The sequence below is a fragment of the Camelina sativa genome, chromosome 9, assembly GCF_030686135.1.
Source record: "Camelina sativa cultivar CO46 ecotype springtype chromosome 9, ASM3068613v1".
NCBI classification, from domain to species: domain Eukaryota; kingdom Viridiplantae; phylum Streptophyta; class Magnoliopsida; order Brassicales; family Brassicaceae; genus Camelina; species Camelina sativa.
The window spans coordinates 39,165,033-39,182,541 of NC_141888.1; the positions used below are offsets into that span (position 1 = coordinate 39,165,033).

General features: G+C 33.5%; 1 protein-coding gene and 1 pseudogene across 2 annotated transcripts; one reads left to right on the forward strand and one right to left on the reverse strand.

Annotated features, from left to right (window-relative positions):
* Nucleotides 1–8,209: 8,209 nt before the first annotated feature.
* LOC104713869 (BTB/POZ domain-containing protein At2g24240) lies at nucleotides 8,210–10,140 on the forward strand. Its single transcript, XM_010431087.3, has one exon. It carries the CDS (start codon nucleotides 8,615–8,617, stop codon nucleotides 9,935–9,937), a length of 1,323 nt encoding a protein of 440 aa, XP_010429389.1. The 5' UTR covers nucleotides 8,210–8,614; the 3' UTR covers nucleotides 9,938–10,140.
* Nucleotides 10,141–11,929: 1,789 nt separating this feature from the next.
* Nucleotides 11,930–17,214, reverse strand: LOC104713871 (F-box/kelch-repeat protein At2g24250-like; annotated as a pseudogene). The gene is made up of 4 exons (XR_015565982.1): nucleotides 16,577–17,214; nucleotides 16,326–16,491; nucleotides 13,526–13,564; nucleotides 11,930–13,395 (listed from the first exon to the last, which is right to left on the reverse strand). The product of XR_015565982.1 is annotated as an F-box/kelch-repeat protein At2g24250-like (transcript).
* Between the last annotated feature and the right edge of the window lie 295 nt (nucleotides 17,215–17,509).

Here is a 17,509-nt window from a genome sequence, read left to right on the forward strand (position 1 = left end):
TGAAGAAAGCTCTGAAATTTATACTCAGAAACCCCAACCCCAAAGAGCTAAGCAACAAAATTTCCAAAACAGAAGAAAGAATGCAAAATCTTAGTAAAGCTACTTTGTGGTCTCCATGCAAGAAGAAACTCAGAAAGCTCAAGGGGTTAAAAGACAAAAACAAGAGAGATCTGAAGATAGAGAAAAAGTGTTTATTTAACTTTGTGGTGCTTCTCAAGAACACGAGAGACCAAAGGACATAAAATCAAGAAAAAGGAGGATTTTTGTCATTGGATTAATATATAAATTATTAAGCTTCCCTTCCCCTACCTCTGACTGTGACAAGACTATCTTTTCTTTAATTGGGAATTCTAAATTACGAGAGTGAAGAGAGAGAGAAGAGGACATTTATTATTAATGAGAGAATGAGATTTTTCATTAATGAGAGAATGAGATTTTTCAGTAACACTGAAACAGTGCCATTGGCTCCTTTATTTTTCTAGTTGGACCAAACACATTTTTATACTGAGAAAAAAAAATTAATTTCTTAATACAAATATTTTTGTTAACATAGTAAATTGGTTTGTATCCATTGACTCTACTTTCTCTGTTTCTCACTATTTGCGAAGAAGTGTAGTTGAAATTGGTAACTTATTGGTCACTACTCACTAGTCATGAGACCATCAGACCAACTTGTGTTTGAACCACCCTTAATACGACTAGAAAAGGACATAGCATCAGCGTTTAGTTATTAAAGTTTGTGTGATTAATGAGGGTTTTTTTATACAATACAAGAGAAAAAGAACATTATCTTAAATTGTTAAAAATTCTTTATTCTTCTTTTTCTTCTCAAAAGATATCCTCTTGTACTTATTAGGAAATCTAACTCCATTGATGGTTTATGTCATGCCACTAAAGGTGTGTGCAAAGTATCTATGTTCTTATACTTTTTGGCTTTAAAAGTGTCGGTTGTAATTCACTAATTTGTGGATTAGTTGTTGAGACAAAAACTAATCTCCACAAATTATTTTGTACTTTGACAAAAACAATTTTTTTTTGATTAATGTGCAAATTAACCCCCAAAATAAATTGTGGCTCAAGCTGTTTGTAATAAGAAACTCATAACTGTTCTTTTTATTTTGTAATTTCATTACTTTCAAATAGAGCTGTCTCTATTTTTTCTTTTTCAACTTAGTTGTTGTGATAAAGAAAATCATAACTATTCTTTTTGTATTGTGATTTCATTATTTTCAAATATAGCTGGCACAACAATTTATATTTTTATCAACCTAGTAATATAGTAAATTTTAACTTAGCCAATCATTACATTGTTTCTTATAATTAAGCATATATTTGGTACACTTTTTCTTGTCCACTCCAAAGTACATTTAATTGTGAAAAAGGAAAAGTTAATTCAGTCTATACAAAGTTAGAAAAGAAAAATATAACTAGACACTGCTATCTAAAAGACTATATATATATATATATATATATATGTGTGTGTGAGAGTATACTTTTTGTTTTCGTAAGCTTTGAACTCCTCATTTAGAAGAAGATGTGATTTTTGATAGTTACAACTATGAGAATGTATAATACATTATCAAAAGATAATTTGATGTTCAAGTCATATGTTAGTGTCAGAGACCAAAAAGAGCTTGTATCCAAGTGAATGGCACGTGATTGATGTTAATGCAAGGGATACTATATGATGATCATGTCGTGTGAATTCGATGTAATCATCGATTTGATCTCGGTAACCGCTAGTATGATAGCGACACAAGTTATTCGAATATAAATTTTTTCGTTTCCCTATTATAACAATAATAAATGGCATGTTTAATTGGTTGCCATGAAATTATGTATCTTTCGCTCTAAAACCAACGTGATACTAATTATCATATTTCACGAAACGTTTGTAAAGTATAATACGTATATAAATACTATCAATGATGATGGAAACACAAAAGAGAGAATAATGATGGAGTTCATTTTTTTTAGAGAAATATCTTAAAATAGCACTAAACCAAGTTTTATGGACAACTAGTATATCACACATTCCATAATTTTCAAAAATAGTACTATTTAACACATTAAAATATTTAAAATTAATTTTTAGAATTTGTTTTTTTATGTTTGGGTTCTCAATTTCACATTTAGAATATAGTTTTGAGGGGTAGAGTTTAGTATTTTGAATTTATGATTTAATTTTAGAAAATTAATTAGTGCTATTTTTAGAATTTTAGAGATGTTGTGCTAAGTTTGGAACAAAAACTTATTTTTGTGCTATTTTTGAGAATCTCCCTTTTTTTTACAATAGAAAACAATGTTTTGTATTTAAAAGTGAATTAAGATAATTTTAGTATACTTCAATATTGATGTGGAGTCCAATTAATATTACTTTGTAATGTCAATAATCTTCTGTGAATTTTTCTCTTACTAGTGGTGTTTATTTTGTTGTTGGTTAAAAATATCTCTAGTAGAATACACTATTGAACTTTTTTTTTGCAGTGTTTCAATCTTGTGATATAATAGGTCATAGGTGACAATTATTAAGAAAGGATTTTGTTGGACGAGTACCACGACGAGAATAGTGAAATAGTGAAAAAATATCCCATACTTTATAAAGAGATAAATAGTTTTCTCGCAACCACCTGTATATACTAAATAATAAACGCTATGTTTGTGAATGGTTGTGAAGTAGAATTTGTATGAAATAGTCAAATCTTTCTATAGCTGGTGATGTACGTACCTCACCTTTTGAGAGTCAGAAGGTTATTGCCAAGAGAAATTAAAGAACGTTTACTCATATAGATTTTGCTTTAAAGGAGAAAAAAAACGATTGACCGACATGTTATTTATTTCCTTCAAAAGTTATTTATTGTCCTTTAATTCTTCATAAATAAATGTTAAATTAAAGAAGAAAATTTTATTATACCAACTACCCACCCAATCACGCCTACTTAGATACATAATAAATGAGTTCGAGCCGTCGAGGGAGCCAATCGCACGAAACTAGGTCCATTTGTGTTTCGTTGTGGTTCATACAAAAGATTGACATATTAGTGGTCAACCCCGCACAGGACAGATAAACCCAAAAATCTAGGATGAGTACAGTAAAGCTCATAAATACCCCGGAGACGAAACATTTCTAAAACATTTCTTAGGGAGATTTGAGATTTGATATACTGTATTCTTTAATAGATACAGTGTATTTTATAAAAACATTACTTAACCACTATTTCCTCTGTTTCAATATTAGATGTTTTAGAGTTTAGCACACATATTAAGAAAAATACTTACTATTTTATAGTAAAAACATTCAACTAAAACAGTTAAATCATTTTTGAAAAGCAAAACATGGTTAGGTATTTTGCCCAAAAACAAAAATACAATTAAAGATAAATGCTAAATCTTGTAGTAAGTTTTAACTTGGGAAACTAAAATGCAATAAACTTTTTAGATAAAAATGGTTATTTATTAGGAAGAAGGAAACATACTATATTTTGAAACAAAAAATAAACCTCAAAACATCTAATATATTGAAACGAAGGGAGTAGTAAAACTAAAGAGAATTACATATCATTTCAATTCTCTTATTTAATCTAAATTTTTATATAAAGTTTTCTTAATTTTGAGAAATGAAAATGACTTTTTAATCTAAACCCTAGGCGATTAGACCATTATCCTCCTAAATCCTAATGCATATTAAATTATCTCTTAAGTGGTTGCCTCTCGGAGATGTCCAGAAACACGTGCATAAAGGTGAATTGAAAACCGATTTTTTTGTTTGCACTAATTAACACATACTTTAGTTTCTCCTTGTAGTCTCAAATTAATCAATGTTTTGTATCGTAGTATCATAGTCATACATGAAATGTCACTGACTAAAAACCTAGGATGTCAATGCCAATTTTAGCTAGACCTTATAAGAATAGTAACTACACGCATCAATCATGAAACACAGATATTAATAAGTACTAATCATAATTACTGAAATTGATGTTAAAAGTGTGATAAGGAAGATTACCAAAAAGGCATTGAGTTTGAGAGTGAAGAGGGAAATGATGGTTCGCTTGACAACGAGATTGACCCACAAAATGGGTTTGTTCTTTTTACATAAATCATTAAACTTATTCATGTTTCCGGCAAAATCATTTCTACACACACACGCATTGTCACCTCCTCGTATTTCCCATCTATGCATTGCGTACGTATGCAGTATGCATGTATGTGTTGTTTTTTCTATAACACTTTTGGGAATTAGATAAATGGAGAGGTCTAACTATAATAATAATATACTGGATATTGGTTTTTATTAGGTTATGAAAGAGTTAGCTGAATAAAAAGAATAATTATTTAAATTCGTTCCAAAAGCAAATTATGAAATTTAACCAAAAATAAATGACTGAGGGCTTTTTTAATGGGGAAGACATGAGTTTAAGTTGATTAAATAATGAAAATTTCATTTATATAAATTGTTTAAAGTAAGATACAATACTATGACCATTTGATTATTTCTTTAATAATTAGGTTACATAACTAACTACAAGTCTACAACTATAAGTATGAAAATAACATAATGATCATAAATTCATAATTCTGATGTGGCATTTTTGTTTTCTAAAATTTAGTTATTTTACAGACTATTTAGATTAGTAAGAAATCAGGAAAAGAAAAAAGAATAGTTGACCAACAACATCTTCTCTTGAAGCACTTTGGGTCTATTTAGGCCCAATAAAATTCAAATTATGGGCTCTTATAAAATACTACTAGCATTGAAAGATGTGAACCGTTAAATGCAAGGCAGAGAACAGAGTGAATTAAATAACAGACTTTGGGAGATGGGTAGTCGCTCCCTCACTATTTCTTCGCATGTGAGTTCATCATGCATGTTGTTCATATGACTTCTTGTTTATTGGTCTTAGTTAGCTATATAACACATCATTTCAGTTCACAAAAAAAATCAAAAACCAAAAATAAAAAATTGTTGTTTCTATGTTTAGATATACTATAAAATATTATCTAATATGATAGATAATCTACAAAAAGAAAAAGTTTAGAGTAATAAAAGCTAGCGAAAAAATGTCTGAAAACAAATTTTCAACTCGTCATTTTGACAGGCCTCTAATGACAAGTCATTGAAATCAATCTATTTTAGTTACTTCAAAGCCCGTAGTATACATGCTACTTTGACTCGTCTGAAACAAAATTAAAGAAAAGAACAAAACTTGGCCAATAATCTTAAATTTCTTATTTAAGTCTACTTCTTAGTTTTACTTAAATCAAAAATTGAGTAAAGTAGTACGAAAATCAAGTTGGATCTCTTGACCTCCTAGTTGACCTTAACGATTGGGTAAATCAAACTGTCCAACTAGCGTCAAACTTGAACCCAAAAAAAAACAAAATTTGCTTGTAACATAGAAATTAGTCGAGAAAAAAAGAAAAAAAAAAAGAAAAAAGAAAAAATAGCAACGAATTGAGTTGGCATATATATTGACCTAATATCTGAAAAAGCAAAAGCAAGAAGTGTGGAGGTGGTTAAGTGGTTCTGAGATAACTTAAGTATAACTATATAAGAAGACGACAACTTAACCAACTCATTAACCAAAATTTATTCCTCCATCTAATTGTATGAAGATGGAAAACAATGAAAAAATATGTACATAACACATGAAATATATATTTATAAAAAAAAGAAAATACGTAATAAGTAGATAAGTTTCATATGAAATATATGTTACAGGTGGTAAATCTATTTCTAACAAAGGATATACGGGAGGTGTGTATACGTTTAGAAAATGAAAGGTGGACTCGTCAACCCTAATATTATTATCTAAACCACCTTTCATTGTTTCTTCTTGTTCAATCCTATATATTAGTATCATACTATCATTAAACTACTCAAGGGTCAAGAACTTTTATATTCGTTTTTAATTTTCGGTTTCAAACCTTACAATCGGTGTCTTCTAGAGTTTTTTCTCGGTTGACTAATTTATTTAACAAAAGTTATAAAATAATGAATAAATGAATTGTTATCTAACGTCTTATGTTATTCTGTTACTACTGCCTTTGAGTATAATTTTTATACATATATTTAAATACTATATAATATAGTAATTTTTGTTACTCTTGTCAATATGTCAAATTTAAACCTGCAAAATATATACTGATAAAAAAATGCCAAACTAAAAATCAAACCCAAGGAGTTTAAACAACGACAAAGAACAATTGGTTGGTACACATTGGACGTCCTAGGAAAATTCGTCCATAGAAATGCAGTTTAAATAGAAAAATATAATTGAGGTATCCGAATAAGGCGAGTGCCTTGGAAGTACAAACAATTAAAGTTTAAAATGGATATAATAGGGACAACTCATATTGTTTGACTATTAGTTTTCCTTAATTTAGTTAGAAAAATCAAAGTATTATTGGTTTATATAGTAATAACACTCTCAATCATGTTTTGGACCGAAACACGAAGAAGAAGCCAATGTTGGTGTGCCGTCCACGACCCGCATGACCCTCATTGACGTTGAACAATTATATACTAATATAAATAATTTTATGACATACACAAATGATTTAAGTAGATTAAGAAAATGTTAAATTGTATAACGACGTTAGCTAGGCCCTCTATCTCATTCTCATCCTTTCGGTTAGCGCGAGGACCAAATGGACCGATACAATGTAATTTCATATGGTGAACCAAACTTAGATAGATTAGGTCTATATGATACTATACTCCTTTGTTTGGTTTGGTTAGGGTATTATAAAAATGAAATGTTTTTGACCCGTATCAAATCCTGCTACTAAACATAATTTATTGGTGAACCTGAACCATAATAAACTAACTTCTACTATATGAATAAAAAATATATTTCGAATTGAACCTACTTTGTCTTATTCAAGTCGATATTAATGTCGCCAATTCTTTAGCCTTTTATGGTCTGTAATAAATCACTTTGGTTCTCTCTTATCTGAAAAACATAAAATTGCGCACATTATCTTTTCATTTACTCGTTCTCACGAAAAAAAATTCTTACTCTCTTTTTTATAAGATAGTACTCCGTTTTATAATCTAAAATGACACTTAATATAAACTAATCCTCGCGTTGCAAAAAAAAAAAAAATAATCCTCTCATATTTTTCTAATTATATAAATTAACGTAGACGTACTAACAATGATTAAATAAGATTTCATTTCTTGTAAGTTTTCCTATTATAAATTTAGAATTTTAACATATTTTTAATTATACTTTGATAATGACAAGACAAATAATCAAAACTTAACAAGTCACAAATGATTGGTTATTTTAAATGATGTTGAATCATTCCACTAACACGAAAAATAGTTTAGAAATCGATGAATATTTGAGAAAGTTTTATTGCAATTAAGACATCAAATGATAACATCAACTCATTCTTAGGGTATCTCCAACCCATATTTTCATTTTTTTCTTCAAAATGAAGTAACTCTAGTTTGAAGTTAGGTTTTACTCCAACCCTACTCTATTTTAGAGAAATCTCCAAATTGTAGTGTAAAGAAAAAAAAAGGGTCTCCAAACATAGAGAAAAAATGAAGATTCCTATTTTGGAGATGAAAATAAAGATGAGTTGGAGCAAAATTGTCTCCAAACTTTATTATGAAGATGAGTTGAAGTTGGTCTTAACACTTCATATTATTGTCGAATTCTTAAATTTCCTGTTATAGCTCTATAATCCTAATTTCTTGTGTAATTAGGTGCTAAACATACAATAAGTCACAAAATGATTATTTATTATTATACATATATGTATATATATATTTCATTTGATTGTGAATTTGTTCCACTAACTCGAACAAATTGTTTAAAATCTATATAAAATATCTTCTTATCTTTTATATCAGAGTTGTGTTCTTCGAAAGTCAATAATAAATAGATAACGACATCACACTTGAGAAGATATTACCCAAAAAATAAAATACAAACTACAGTATTGATATTTAATTGTTGCTATCTCCCCAAATTCAACTTGACGTGTGTAGAAAATAAAGTAAACAAATAAATGGTTAATGAAATAGAAATATACAAATGAGATGAGGTGTGCTCATCTGAGAATGTTCTCCCGATTTAGCAATCTACTACACTAAAATTTCAACCGTTGGATCAACTCAAAAACCAAACACTAACATTCAACGGTTCAGACATGTTCATTTGTTTTGTCTTTATAATGTATAAATGTTGAACAAACTGTTGTGTGTAAACAGAATGAAAAAAAAAAAGAAGCAGAGAGAGGAGAGAGAGAGAGAGAGAGTCAATTCAATTTCTGAAAAAAGTTCAAATTTTTTTTCTTTCAGGTCCATCTCATAAATTTTGATTTCACATTAATCAGAAACAGCTTCTTTCTCGTGTGCACAGAGTTCAAATTTTTCAAATTTCCATTCAAAAAGATCGAAGCTTTCGTTTTCTTCTTCGTTCTTGAGTATCTCTGATGAATCTTTCATAGCTTCTTGTCTTGTTATGAACACAAAAGATTCTTAAAATCTAATCATTTTCTTGATTCCTTTATTTTGTAATTTTCCGGGAAAAAAACAGAGACTTTCCTGGAAATATTTTTCTCATCCTCTGTTTTCTTTTTCTTATCCTCTGTTTTGATGGGTATCTCAAAAGATAGGATCAAATTCAACGTAGGTGGAAGACTTTTCGAAACGACGGCGACAACGTTGGCAAACGCAGGTCGCGATTCTTTCTTCGGAGCATTGTTCGACGACGGATGGAACCTCTCACCGCAAGATTCCGTTATTTTCGTCGACAGAAACTCAGATTGCTTCGCCGTTCTTCTTGATCTCCTCCGTACCGGAGACCTTAACGTTCCCGCCAACATACCAGAGCGTCTCCTTCATAGAGAAGCTTCTTTCTACGGTTTACTTGACCACGTACGGACCGCCAGATGGGGTCCGTTCGATGGTAACAGACTCCGTCTATCGGATTCTGTTAAAGGAACATCTCCCGGAGACGGAACCGCCATCAGGGCCGGACCTGATGGTGGTTGTTGTGTCGCGCACGGGAGTGTTGTTCATGTGTATGATTGGATGTTGGAAGAACACTCTCCTATAAACCTTGATTACCAGAGAGTCAATGATGTTGGCTGGATTGATTCAGATAACATTGTTCTCTCTGCTTGTGAGAGATTAGGGAGAGGAGATGGAGGCATGGGACTGTTCAGTTCATCATCCGGTGATCTTCGGTATAAGTTTCAGGTCTCTCATGACAATCAGGTGAAGAGTTATACAGCTGGAGCTTTGAGTTTTTCGCCGGATTATGAGATTTTCGCGAGCTGTAAAGGTCGGAGTAATGAGTACGGAATCGGAGTTTGGGATCAGATAACCGGAAAACAAACTGACTTCTTCTACGAGAGTCCCGGTTGGTCACTTGGTGATGCTGACAAGCTTCAATGGTTGAATGGTAAGAATTGTCTTCTTGTCGCTACATTGTTTCCAAGAAAAGACAACTGTTACATTAGCTTGTTGGATTTTCGAGACAAGAACATGGTTTGGTCTTGGTCTGATATCGGGTCTCCGATGGCTATAGACGAGAAGAGAGTGAGAGATGCAATAGCTATGGAAGATAGCAATTCGATTTGTGTGGTGAATGAGTTTGAGGATTTGGGTTTTATTGATCTGAGGATGTATGGAGGAAGTGTGAGGTGGAGTTCGAGAAGTAAACTGATGAAGAGTAAGATGCCTGACGAGCCTTGTTACCCGAAACTGGCTTTGCATGAAGGCCAGCTTTTCTCATCGATGAATGATTCCATATCTGTGTTTCGTGGACCAGACTGGGTCTTAACTTCTAGGCTAAGAAGAAGCTATGGTGGCTCAATCTGTGATTTCTCCATTGGTGGCGATCGGCTTTTCGCATTGCATAGTGAAGAGAATGTGTTTGATGTTTGGGAGACTCCACCTCCTCCTATCATCTGATTCACAATACTCTGGTCTGCTTTTGTTCACGTTTGATGTTTTTAATTGTGTGTGTTAGAGTACTTAGTAAAACTACAGAGAGAAAAAAAATAGCAATAGACAAAGACAACTATAGCAATAGACTGATCTTAGTTTTGTTCTATACAAAGAAAGTGTTGCTTATTGTGACCTTGTTACTAAGAAATGATATTGATTTTATACGATTTTATGGCTCTTAAACCGATCAACCAATAGACAAGTCTTCAGTCAATTGAAAAGTCTTACTTTCAGTTTGGATTACTTAAGTCTCTTTAGACCTAATAAAGCCTTTTAGCTGTTTCCATGGTGGTCCAAAATCTCAATTTCAGTTTCTTTAAGGTTTTTTTGAGGATTCGTTACCTTAGTTAAGACATGTGAGTTGTTGCAACTGCTACTGTCTTTTGGGGGCAGTTAAAGTTGTCTTCAAGAATTTAGCTTTCATTTTTGGAAGGATCTTTCTTTTCTCTTTTACACTTTCCGGGAAAGTTTGTGGCGTAACAGTATGGGAGCTAGCAGAGTAGATAAGCTCAGATCTTCAAAGAATCTATTCCTTTCATCACTTTGAAATATTAGTCTCTACCCTCTCTGTTCCATTTCCATTCTTAAAAAAAAGCTATATTCTTATTCAAGAACATTGGAAAGATGATTTCGGCATAATGGGCTTGTTCGTTTGGCTGCCGCAGGTATCTGCGGCTGCGGCAGACGCAGGTATGATTGTTCGTTTGCTTGCCGCAAGTACCTGCGTCATGACGCTGCGGCAAACGCTGCGACCTGCGTCTAATATTTTTAAATGTTGTTTCAATTCAGCGGTTAAAAACATAAACGCAGCCGCTGCCGCAGCCGCCAGCGTCAACCAAACGAACAAGTCCAATATGTAAAAAAGTTGGAAAAGCTTTACCTAACCGTTGAGAAAATAAAAGACTCGTTCAAGGCATATTTTTACATTGCTTTATTGAGAGAGTTTATAGGCAGAGAGTCTTCGGGAACTAACCGGTTAATAGCAATATACTTTTTCACTTTTCCTCAAGCGCCAGTTCCATCCATGTGACCAAGAAAAGAGTTTCTGTATTGTGGCTTGATGTTTCAGTTTTGGACAGTGTCAAATTGTCCTAAAAGCGTTCAACACCTTTGTCCAATTTCTTGTATAGCCTCGTTAGCTGCTGCCTGCTGGTGCCACAAAAATGGGTCTATAAGACATGCAGTAGCTTGATGGAGAACCTAAACACAAGGTGTATTACCAAAAAGGGTAGTCACAACGAACAGTTCCATTAAGCTGTGTTTCACTCTGCAATATATAAAATGCAACAAGATCATGATGATGAAATAAAGTTTAAAGATCTCAAAAACTGAGATTTAACACTTCAACATTAGCAGTGACCTCAAGTAAAAATAACCAGAAAGATCTGTACGGACTGATGCAACCAATCATTCTGTACTGATGGCCCAGAGGGATGATGATTTGGTAGTCCAGCATGTTCATCAAGGTTGGATCAGATCCTGGTATCTTCAGTTTCACTGAACAGAAGGGGAGAGGGAAGCTCCATATGGTCATTTGACTTATCTTTGCCTATTCCTCCCAGAAAATATGGCAACGACTCAACAGCATCAGCATGACGAGCAGGAACAAAGGGACCTTCTCGAGGGTGCACAATTCTTTGCTTATGCGACAGATGTTATGTCTTCTTCTTCTTCGTTTCGGCGACAACAAATGCAGAGTTACTGTTCTTCCAATTTTTGTGATCGATTATGAGGTTAAAAGTGATTAATTTAAAATCCCCATCGATGAAAGAACACGGAGCTTGGTAACATTAAGTTTAGGTAACCACTGCTCTGACTGGTGTCTAATTTAAGTGAGAAAAGTAAGGAAAAATTTCCCACAAATTAAAACAGACGTGTTAAACCAGAATGTAGTACCCATAAGCAATCTACAACGTTCAAAAGGTTCTGAACAGAATCAAAAGCAAGAATAGAAGCTGTTAATGTGAGGGTATGGCATAGTGGACAAGGACGACATTGTTTCTTTGTTTGCAACAAATTTGATAACAGCAGCATAACTGAATTATAGTTCTTCCAAACAAATTAAGAAATTCCAACGAATTTCCCTAAGCTAAAGGATAACTACAGTAGATTTCTTCCACTACTAACAAGAATGCCTTATCAAAGTTACCATTAAGGTTACTTGTCACACCACAGGTCAGAGGCCAGAGCACATCTGCTACAGTCAGATCGAGTATGTATATTTTCTGGCCTAGCGTTCAACCCGGAGAGTCATGACCGGAAAGGAAGTGTTGAGTTTCACCACAGGATTCTCCCTTGAGGATCTCCAACAGTTGAGATCGTCTTCCGCGTTTCCAGTATGTACACCATATTTAAAGGCGAAAGTTACATTGCTTGGCATATGGGTGAACAAAATCGAGTTCCCGGTTAAACCACAACCATAGGGAAGCTCCTTAGCTGAGATAGAGACATTTCGTAAGCCTCCACCAATGAACAATACACGGTCTCCCAGATTATTGACCTCAACCCATTTACCAGCCTCCTCATCTAGCCTACTTACTCTAAATGTTAACTGACTAATGTCTAATCCACCAACACCAACAGCTAGGTAGATTCCCACAAGCTCCTCAATCAGGAAAAGTTCATCATCGCCACATGGAACCAGATAGTGTATATTCTTAGGTACGGGAAACAGAAGAGTCACCTCGAGCGAATAAGGATCAATGACGAAAGTATTACAGGCATAACAAGATGCATAAAACCGGCCTCTAAAAGTGACTATATCCAAGGAGAAAGCATATGGGATGTTACCAAGCCGCTTCCACCTCATTTCAGCACTTGTTAACACCAGTAAACAGGAATGGCATGGTACAAGCACAACGAATTCTCCTCCTCCTCGGTCCTTGTCTAGCGGAAGAAAAGCCATGTGCTTGCATTCCTTACCGATTATTCTGTACTGATGTCCCAGAGGGATGATCTGGCAGTCGAGCATGTTCAGCAAGGTAGGATCAGATCCTGGAATCTTGACTTTCACTGAGCACTGAAGGGGAGATGGAAGAAGCTGCTTCATATGATCCTCCTCTGACTCATCTCGGCCTATCCCTCCCAGAAAATACTCAGCAGCATCACTATCAAGAGGAGGAGTTTTGATTCTAAAGAGGAACAAAGGGATCTTTTGGAGGGTGCACAAGTCTTTGCTTTCTAAAGGGAAGTCGGCGAACGACGGAACAGAGTAATCGCCACGAGCGGCAAACAGAGCGAGCATGAACTACATCGAAACAGTTGTCCTCCTTCAGATTCTTCTTGCAGATAAAGTGCAGTAGCTCTTCCGGGAGCTGAGACCAGTCTGGGTACAAAGATGATATCTTCTTCGTCTTCCTCGTTGCAGGTTCTGCCATATTTGCTGACAAAAAGCTTACTACTTTAGGGTTTGCTGATGAAGACTGAAAATGAGAAATAAAAATTACAAATTTTTGTATATTTTTAAAAGGTTTTATCCAAATAACAGCTGATGTTATGATTTTATACACTCTTTACAGCAAAATCGCAGAGATTACAAGAGATAGGTCGTACCGTCGTAACTGAGATGAAAGAGTTGGAGCCGGAAGGTCCCTGAATGAAGAGAAGAGGGAGTGATTCTGATTAAAGCTATGAGAAATTGAGCATACAGATATGGAATCGCTTCCGCCTTTGTTGAACCAAAAAAAAAAAAAAGAGAAGCAATTTGGTACTGTCGATTGTGAAGTTTTGGCTGATTGTGTGGTGTGGAAGACGCAGACACTCTCTGCTGGGGTAGTTGAGGCGAAACCAGCAAAGCTTCTGTTTAGCGTAGAGGCTTCGGAATGTTGAATTAAGGAGTAAAGGGTTGGATCGGGGAAAACCGAAGGGATTGCTCCGGTTATTAATCAAGTGATGCCGGTTAAGACTTTGGGTTTCGGATAAAATCGTGATGACGACGACGACGACGTCGTTTTGAGGGGATTGTCTCACCACAACGAAATTTGTTACGACATAATAAATAATTGCTTGACAAGGAGCAATGGTGAAAATGTGATATGATACTCCTTAATCCTTATACTTTGTTTCAAATGTTTGTGTGTTTTTTATTCCCTTTAGACCACTTCTAATGGTAAGGGGGTTTTCACAACTATTATTTTATATAAACTTTGAAAATTTTAAAGTTAAAAATCTTTGTTAAAGTTCTTAAATTTGTATTCCTCTAATGGTAGAACCATATTTGTAAATTTGGGGGTTTTAAAAAATATTATTTTTGATTATAATATTTTAAATAAATTTATTTTGTTTAAGTTTGAAAATATTTTATTAAAATTATAAAAATATTGCATTTCGTAAAATTTTAAACTATATAACATAAATATATTAAAAATAGATATATAAACGGAAAAACGATTAGATGTATTCTTGATTTGTGTCATATATGCTCAACCAAATCAGCTTTCAATTGTTGATGTATTGTTCGATCACGAACTCCATTTGAATATGCATAATATTATAGAGATTTAAAGGTATATTTGTAGAAAATGTGAAATCCACTTGTGAAGTTATGTCTGATTCTGTTTGGGTGAATTTTGATATATCAAACTGAGTATATCCATCTCGTTCGTCTTCTACTATCATAATCTTTCCAATTTTTATCTTATTCCAAATAAGAGCTTTGTTCTCTACAATAGCGAATCGAGCTTGCAATACTCCAAAAACATGTTCGACATCTTTACAGACAGCTTCTTGATGTGTAGCAAATAAGGATGCTCTAAGTCCTTGTGGAATTGAAATCAATATAGATGAAAGTTGCTCATTTCGAATAAATTTCTTCTGTGAGATAGTATGCCAAATGATACTCATGCCTGTTGACAATATAATTCACTTTTGGAGCTCGGCTTTGTAATATATCATCAAAATTTGGTGAGCGACCAAAAATATTTATATCGTTTAAGGTACTTGGAGGTCCAAAAAAAGTTTGTCATATCTAGAGATCTTGTGAGGCTACAACTTCTAAAATGATTGTTGGTTTTCCATATCCACATGTATATTGTTCTTTCCAAGCGGTGGAACAATTATTTCACTCTCAATGCATACAATCGATGTTTCTTATCATCACGAGAAATTTGTGTATCTCTCCAATATTGAGTAGTCGTTGAAGATCTTCTGGTGTAGGTCTTCTTAGGTACTCATCTACGAACAAATATATAATTCCTTCAGAGATGCTATGAATGCATGCTTGAAACATTTTGTTGAAGGAACCATATATTGATTCAGAGATGAGTACCTAGGAAGACTCACACCAGAAGATCTTCAACGACTACTCGATATTATAGAGATACACGAATTTCCCGGGATGATAGGAAGCATCGATTGTATGCATTGGGAGTGGAAGAATTGCTCCATCGCTTGGAAAGAACAATATATACATGGATATGAAAAACCAACAATCATTTTAGAGACTGTAGCTTCACAAGATCTCTAGATATGACACACTTTTTTTGGACCTCCAGTTACCTTAAACGATATAAATATTTTTGGTCGCTCACCAGTTTTTGATGATATATTACAAAGTCGAGCTCCAAAAGTGAATTACAATGTCAACAGACATGAATATCATTTGGCATACTATCTCACAAATGATATTTATTCGAAATGAGCAACTTTTATCTAATCGATTTCAATTTCACAAGGTCCGAAAGCATCCTTATATGCTACACATCAAAAAGTTATCCGCAAAGATGTCGAGCTTGCTTTTGAATTCTTGGAAGCTACATATGTTATTGTAGAAAATCCAACACTTATTTGAGACAAGGTAAAAATAGGAAAGATTATAAGAGCATGTATCATATTTTACGATATTATAGTAGAAGACAAAAGAGATAAGTACACTTAGTTTGATATATAAAAATTCGCACAAACATAATCAAACAGAGCTTCACAAGTGAATTTTATGAACGTTCGAAATCAAGTATGTGATTGAATAACATTAATAATAGAAAGCTAATTTGGTTGAGAATATATGGCAAAAACTTGACACAACTTAGGATTTTAACTAATCTTGTTTTCTGTTCATGATTTGTATATCTATTTTTTAGATGCTTTTATGTCATGTTGTTTATATTTTATTATTTTTATAAAATGCAATAATTTTAAGTTCTATAAAATATAAAAATATTTTGAAAATTAACAAAATAACTTTTCTTTAAAATATTATAATTTTCAAAATAATATTTATTAATTCTTAAAACCCCTAAATTTATTATTGGGGTTCTACCATACCATTGGAGAATGACAAGTTTTAAAACTTTTAAAGAGAATCTAAACTTTAAATTGTTTAAATTTTATATTAAAAATAATTGTAAATCCTTACCATTCGAGCATGAACTACATCGAAACAGTTCTCCTCTAGCTGCGTCGAGATAAGAGGCAATAGCTCTTCAGGAAGCTGAGACCAGTCTGGTATCATCGACGATGTTGATGATGTCTTCTTCTTTGGTTTCCGGTTCTGCCATGCTTGCTGATGAAGAAGTCGGAATCTAAAATAAAAATCACAACTGATGTTAATTATGATTATACACTCTTTTCAGCGAAATTGCAGAGATTAGAAGAGATAGGTCGTACCGTAACTTAACTGGGATGAAGAGTTGGAGCCGAAGGTCTCTCAAGGAAGAGGGAGTGATTCTGGTTAAGCTTTGAGAAATTGAGAAGCAATTTGGTAATGTCGGTTGTGAAGTTTGGCTTTGTGTGGACAGTACCCGGAAGAAAAGAAACTCAAAAGGCTTGTGGTGTGTAGATAAAGACTTCGGATAATAATTGAGAAGTAGATAGAATTTGGTTCGTGGTTCAATCAGGAAAGAACCGGAGGGGCTTGGCCCGGTTCATATCAAATCAAGCCGGTTCAGAATTCCACGTTATATTAGTTCAAATAAATTTTATAAGGTAGGTCTTGTTTTTGTTACCTAATTACTAGTATCAAGAGGGGTACACAGTTATGGTGCACTAAGAAATGTATACGAGATCCAATCTCCGGACTCCGGTATCCAAATATGGCATCATGTCACTTTTCAAGCTTTTCCCACTGTCCATCAGTCAGAACTCTCTCACCCGAGGAAAGTGGCTCGAAAAGCAAATTTGTTTTGACGTCGATGACCGATCTAAGCCGCTTTTAATTTTCCGTGGGGGAGAATCATTCGTTTCTTGAAGAACAGACAATACGCCATTCCTGAGTATCTTGTTGTCGTTCATGGCTTTGTCGTCTTACTTATCAACAAGACAACAACTATGTTTTTATAACTTAAAAAAGTCTCTAATTAAGTCTACGGAAGAATAGGTAAACCGAATCACGCAAGTTAAGTTACTAAAGAAAGCAAAAGCTTTTTTTTTTTTTTTTATCTTAGTTTCGATGTATTTGGTGGCTTAGACTTTAGAGAGTTGTTAAGATACCATTTTCTAATTATAGGATTTTTAAGATCTTATGTTCTAAGACAAATAGAAAAAGTCATAGCTAATATAAAATATTAACAATAAAACGAGAAAATATCTAATTGTTCAGAG